The sequence below is a fragment of the Ochlerotatus camptorhynchus genome, unplaced genomic scaffold (assembly GCF_037179485.1).
Source record: "Ochlerotatus camptorhynchus isolate MF236.1 unplaced genomic scaffold, CSIRO-AGI_Acam_v1.1 ptg000432l, whole genome shotgun sequence".
Taxonomy (NCBI): domain Eukaryota; kingdom Metazoa; phylum Arthropoda; class Insecta; order Diptera; family Culicidae; genus Ochlerotatus; species Ochlerotatus camptorhynchus.
The window spans coordinates 7,809,455-7,816,302 of NW_027040918.1; the positions used below are offsets into that span (position 1 = coordinate 7,809,455).

At 40.5% G+C, this 6,848-nt stretch overlaps 1 protein-coding gene across 2 annotated transcripts in view; it reads left to right on the forward strand.

The window, feature by feature from the left end:
* Nucleotides 1-6,610, forward strand: part of Samuel (SAM-motif ubiquitously expressed punctatedly localized protein) — a 760,488-nt gene extending 753,878 nt beyond the window's left edge. For both annotated transcript variants that reach the window (XM_065234227.1, XM_065234226.1), the window contains one exon: nucleotides 6,186-6,610. In XM_065234227.1, the coding sequence (XP_065090299.1) occupies nucleotides 6,186-6,422 (237 nt within the window). In that variant the 3' untranslated portion in view covers nucleotides 6,423-6,610. The remainder of the gene's footprint in view (nucleotides 1-6,185) is intronic.
* The last annotated feature ends 238 nt before the right edge of the window (nucleotides 6,611-6,848 follow it).

The window sequence follows — 6,848 nt, forward strand, 5'->3', positions numbered from 1 at the left end:
ATTCTTCGAGAAGCGTCTCCGAGCGGCAGCTCTCTGGATAGACCATTCACAATGCTGGAATTCTCTATGGCTCTTCTTTCATCGAACAACTCCTCACCGGGAAGCGATATGATTAAATTCAATCTTCTGAAAAATCTCCCAGATATCGCTAAAAGACGCTTGCTAGACTTATTCAATTCCTTACTAGAAAACAACATTATACCGCCTGAATGGAGACAGGTCAAAGTAATAGCCATTCGAAAACCTGGCAAACCAGCGTCTGACCATAACTCATACCGCCCGATTGCGATGCTTTCGTGCATTAGGAAATTGTTGGAGAAAATGATCCTTCGGAGACTCGATCAGTGGGTCGAAACAAATAACTTGCTATCAAATACACAGTTTGGGTTCCGCAAGAGCAAAGGAACAAACGATTGTCTAGCGCTGCTTTCCACAGATATTCAACTGGCCTTTGCGCACAAGGAGCAATTGGCTTCAGTATTCTTGGACATTAAGGGGGCTTTTGATTCAGTTTCCATTGAAATTCTGTCAGACAATCTGCACAGATGTGGACTTTCCGGAATTTTAAATAATTTCTTGTACAATTTGTTGTTAGAAAAGCAAATGAACTTTTCCCTTGGACAACTGACAACTTCCAGAATTAGCTACATGGGCCTGCCCCAAGGCTCATGTCTCAGCCCTCTTCTTTATAACTTTTATGTCAAAGATATCGACAACTGTTTGGCAGAACAATGCACGCTAAGACAACTTGCAGATGACGGTGTGGTTTCCGTAAGAGGTCCACATGCCGTGGACTTGCAAGGACCATTGCAAAGTTCCTTAGATAACTTGTCTTCTTGGGCTAGGAATCTAGGGATCGAATTCTCGCCGCAGAAAACTGAACTGGTAGTGTTTACTCGAAAGCGGTACCCAGCCCAAATGCATCTTAATCTTTTGGGCAGAAACATTACTCAATCATTGTTTTTCAAGTACCTTGGGGTCTGGTTTGATTCAAAGTGCACTTGGAATACCCATATTACGTATTTGAAGCAAAAATGTCAGCAGAGGATCAACTTTCTCCGTTCAATTTGCGGCACATGGTGGGGTTCTCATCCGGGAGACCTCATAACGCTTTATAAAACAACTATTCTCTCTGTTCTAGAGTACGGCTCTTTCTGCTTTCTCTCGGCAAGAAAATGTCACCTAATAAAATTGGAACGAATTCAATATCGTTGTCTGCGTATTGCTCTTGGCTGTATGCACTCAACGCATAACATGAGTCTCGAAGTTCTGGCAGGAGTAACACCCCTCCAGAACCGTTTCTGGGAGCTCTCTCTCAGAATACTAATCAAATGCGGAGTGACGAACACACTTATAATTGCAAATTTTGAAGAAATTCTTGGGCTGAATTCACAATCTCGATTTATGAGAATCTACCACCACTACATATCGTCGGATATGTGTCTTCCTTGTTATACTCCAGACCGTGCTCACTTCACCAATCGCAGTTCCTCAATTGAATATGATCTGTCCATGAAACAAGTGATTAACGGGATTCCAGATCAACTTCGAACTATTATTATCCCGCGTATTTTTACTGAAAAGTACCAACACGTCAATTGCGTAAACAGATATTTTACAGACGGGTCTCGTCTCAGTGGATCCACTGGCTTCGGTGTCTTCAATGAAAACTCTAGCGCCTTCCGCAAACTCCAGGAACCTTGTTCCGTTTTTGTTGCTGAGCTGGCAGCAATCAACTTCGCATTGGGGATGATTTCCAACATGCCCGCAGACCATTACTTCATCTTCTCGGATAGTCTCAGTTCGATTGAGGCTATTCGGTCGATGAAACCAAGTAGGCACTCATCTTATTTCCTTTCAAAGGTAAGGGAGCAGATGAGTGTACTGGTCGAAAGATCATATATGATTACCTTTGTATGGGTCCCATCACATTGCGCAATCCCAGGCAATGAGAAGGCGGACTCTCTCGCAAAGGTGGGCGCGCAGGAAGGCGAATTTTATGACAGGCAAATTTCACACGATGAATTTTACCATTTAGTGCGTCAGAGTACCTTTTCGAGTTGGCAAACCGATTGGGACACTGGAAATCTTGGACGGTGGTTACATTCAATTATTCCTAATGTTTCTTCGAGAGCGTGGTTTAAAGGCTTGGACTTAAGTCGTGACTTCATTCGCGTGATGAGTAGACTTATGTCCAACCACTACTCGCTAGATGCTCATCTCAATAGAATAAACCTCGTAGACAGCAACATCTGTCGGTGTGGAAACGGTTACGATGACATCGATCATGCAGTTTGGCAATGTACGGATAATTACGCCGCCAGAGAGCGACTTTTGAATACCCTTGAGGCCCAAGGAAGACAACCCTATGTTCCTATCAGAGACGTGTTGGGAACTCGCGATATCTGCTATATGCAGTCGGTTTATGTGTTTCTTCAAATGTCTAGTATAAGAATTTAATTCCTTGTCTTTTGTCTCTCTTTAATAGTTTTTGTTTGTCTTGTCCCCCCGTCTCGATGAGTCTCATCGTCGCCCACTGGTCACCATAGCCGGTCGAACTCCAGACGAAACTAGAACCGCACTACCATTCATACTGGCGACAACGCTCTGATGAGACAACGAAACCTTACCCCCAAACTCCTCCCCTGATCCTATCCTTCGACAATGTACCTCTCTAACCTCGAGTAAGCCGCGAGTATTCGGCCCAACTCCTACTAGACATAGAATTAAGTGAATTTTGTTACAAACAAAGAACAATGAACTATCGGCTCCGTAAAGCTAACGCGATTGAGCCTCCCAAATAAACGAACTAGTTAAAAAAAAAAGCATCAAAAGTTATTAATGATTCAAGCCGCTAATGTCTTATGACTATGCTCAATCAACTGTTCAGCAGGCAACATTGGTGTTCATGGCTACTATGTTATACTGCAGTGCACAGTGTTTCCCACAAAACAGCTGCTTAATCATGCCATAAGATTTTCATTCTGTTGAACAATTAATAACTAGTTTAATTGATGTTTGGCTTAAAAACTGTGTTGTGCAAAGTTGTAGCTGAGAAAAGAATAGCTATAGAACTTTTTAAAAGTGCAATACGGAAAAAGACTAGAATACAATAAACAAAAAGTTTGGATTTCCCATAGTAATTTCCATATAAACTTAAAATGGTTTGTGCCAAATCTGTTTTTTACAAAATGAGTTCAAATTTTGGGAGGCTAATAAGGATCCGATTTTGGACCGTTTGAGCACTGTGGAGCATAAAAGTCAAAATTTGAAAAAGTCTCAGGAATCCAGTGTTTTGTTAATTTAGCAATGAGAAAATAGTTAGAATGCAAAAATCATGAGAAACAAAAATCTTGGCTAAGCTTAATGATCGATCTGAAGAATATATTTTTTTCTTAATGTAAAATAATTAGTAAAATCGATGTTTTCCGTGGGCGGACTCAAGTTTTTCGATGTTTTCACGCACATTTCACATCAAACTTTATATGGCACCTAAAACTAGGCCACTTCATGAGAATTATTTTATAGTTTTGGAAATTTGGCAGGTTTTTTTTTTACGATAAGTTTTTATTTTAATTATTTTGATAAGATCGGATGGTATTTATGAATCCTTTCTAATCTTGGTTGTTGTTTTTCTAGTGAACTTAGCAAGCAGCTAGGGTAAATGGCTCGGATAATGGATTTAATTGTTGCCAAATAGCTTTTATTGTAGCTCAAATACGGTTTTGAAATGGATATCAATGCGTTTATCGTACAACCATTTTGCAGTAAATCAATCTTGAAGTGCTTCGAAAATATACCCTTCAGAACCTTCTCCAGAAGGGGGGGCAACTAGACAGATTCTAGCATCAATGAGGTTTTGGTGGATGCATCAATGGCAAAGCAGTCTTGACCAGGGTTTTATGAATGTTGTTTTATAAAACTTAAAATTTTACTTCTGAAATACCTTAGAGATCAAAATATCAAATAACGTTTTAAATTGCATCGAAAGGTAAGCTGATGTATGGAGCCATTTTTTCCTAATTCTCCCCTATTAATGAAGTTAATCAGTAGTGTTACACGGTTATACGCGTAAGTGCTTGTCATATTATACCCTCGTGTACTGTATTACTGTAAAAATGACTGAGGAATCGGATGGTGATGGTTTCATATGAATGGAGAAAATTTCAGTAAATTACCCATTTTGTCCAATTTCCCCCTTTTACTGAAGAAAACAAGTCATGATATACTTTTATACGAATAAAGGCCTGTTATCGTTCGGGCACTTTCCCTCTGTAAAAATGTGTGAGGAATTTAATGGTGATGGTATCATTTTGTGTTGACATCAGCTTATTACCCATTTTTTCCGATTATCCCCTTTAATATAATAAATCAAGTAGCATTCAAATTCACGCATGTAATATTGAATACTCGTTTATCATATCATTGGTATTATGTTTAAAGCACCAAAAAAATGCTTGGCTCATCTTGCGCAGAGCTTAGATAACTAAACATTTTGCCCGATTCTCCCCTTTTATTTAAGAAAAAAAGTAATCTTAAGTGAACCTCACATACCGTAGAAATATAATTCAATATGGTATTTTTAAGTCATTTAAACAAAATTTTAAGAAATTTGAGCAAAATGCTCCAAAAACCCCAACTTGCCCTATTATGTACAAGACGAAACTATTTCCACTGGATTTCTGAGAATTTTCCCATAAGAATGATTATATTTGGAAAAGTTAAATCAGCGCTGATCAGAGATATTGAATTTTGCTCCTTTCATGTCGATTTTTTCCCACTGCAAGAAACAACATCAATATCATCAGTTCTGTCAGGCTAATTAACTCTTACCAATTAGTAAAATGAACTATTTCCAAAAACATCTTGCCCCACAACAATTTCATGAAGTTTGCGCTTCTGGTCCCAGATGCCGAAGAAGTGAATTCAGATCACCGAAGTCGTTAAAATTTTACCGGGTTTCTGAACACCTGAATAAGTCGGTATAATTTCAAATGGCCGTTACTTGTATAAAAACCAATAAAATCCACACATTTTATTTTCTATCATTAAATGTGGCTAACTGAACAAAAGCTGTACAAATTCGGAATTTGTTTTCAATTTGTTTAACTTTTCACTGGTTTTCAAACTTTTACCGAACAGTTCCATAGATCAAAACTCCCTGATTAGTATGTAAATTTAGCATGTCTAGAAATCATTACCACTGAAATTCTACTGGATTTCTACCAGAAATGTTTTGCCCAAAACAACATTCGACTGTCTTTTTGCAGCAGTCAATCCCAATTTATTAATTGCAGTGATTTACTGCCGCTTTCGTCGAAATCGATTCGTTCCTAATTCAAGGTCAAATTTCCAATCCCGAACTCAAAACGGGATGCATCAGCAGCCAACACCAGCCGAGAAATCCTCAGCCGTAGCATTCCTTGCGGCGCGGCGGTGGCAAACGGGAGAGTGAAAAAAAAGAGCATCCCGAAAAACCAGCCCCCAAACTGGTCTAACAGCGGAGATAAGCCGCCAATCCAAAGCCAAGAAGTTAACAAATGCACCCCGTTATTACGAATCGCCTTTAATAGTAGGATCGTGACGATGTTAGCCCGGGGCGCGTGCCGCAAATCCTTTCGCCTGCCTCTCGAGGGAAGGGAAGAAGATGATGATGATGATGATGCTTATGCTGCTGTTGTTCATGTTATGGCGAGCTCATTGTGCTGTCTTGCATTTTACTACACACATATCGTGTGCTCTGCTCTGCTTCCAACATTCCACCGACCGATCGTTGCCGGGTGAGAGGAGGAGCCGCCTGCGATTACTATACACCATGCCCTGATCTGCATATTGCATGTGGCAGCGTGAGCGCCGACCGTAGAATGCAGTTTATGGCTTAGGATATGGTTTATGTTGTCTTGTTTCTCTGTTCACGGTACCCTGAGTTTCATCAAAACCGCGTTGCCCTGATTTCCTGATTGCGGTGCTGTTTAGAGAGCCTATTATTAGCTGTGTGCGGTTTGAAATTTTATGGAATCCTACAATGTGGTTTATCGATCAACTGAACTCCCCTTGAATTGGGATCAATCTGAGGCAGTGATCTCTTCTTCATGTGCATATTACTATTTCAATCAAACAGCTTCCCATTCGTTCCGGAAAAAAGCACTAATCCACGTTTCTAAACTTTCCCATTCTACTTACAGAACTTTCGTGACCAGAGCATCGACGGTGCTGGGCTGCCGCTGCTAACCGAGGAACACCTGACAAATTCGCTCGGCATGAAACTGGGGCCGGCTCTGAAGCTGAAATCGATGCTGGCCAAGAAACTGGGTGGTCCATGTCCGTGTGCCCTGTGTGCCGCTCCCACCCCCACCAGGAGCAGCAGCAAGGGGGACACCACGCCGACCAATCGACCACCGAGTAACGGTTCCGTTGGATAAATCCGGCAAACGATTTCTGAATTTTGAATGCACATCAACACATAAATCCAGACCAGTGATTGATTTCCAATAATAACAAGAAAAAGAAGCAAATGCTAAATTAAGAGGTAGCGTTTAACACTGCCCGCAATGCATACGTACTTAGGCAGAGCCGTTTCTGCTGACAAATCGATTGAGACGACAGAAAACGATAAAAAAAAAATCATTTCGCCGGGACATGTACAATATTACGTTTTAATCATCGTTACTTAGGCGTTAAGCGACTTGTTATCTCCGACCGGTTGGCGGTCGATTCGCGTAGGATCTAAGTTGATAGTTTTTTTTTCTCCTGTTATGACTCTGTATCTTTTCCCAAAAAACATAAGTAGAACGCAATACAGCTAGTTGAAGAGTTGTTAGTATTTCGTACTGTAACGAAGCATGTGA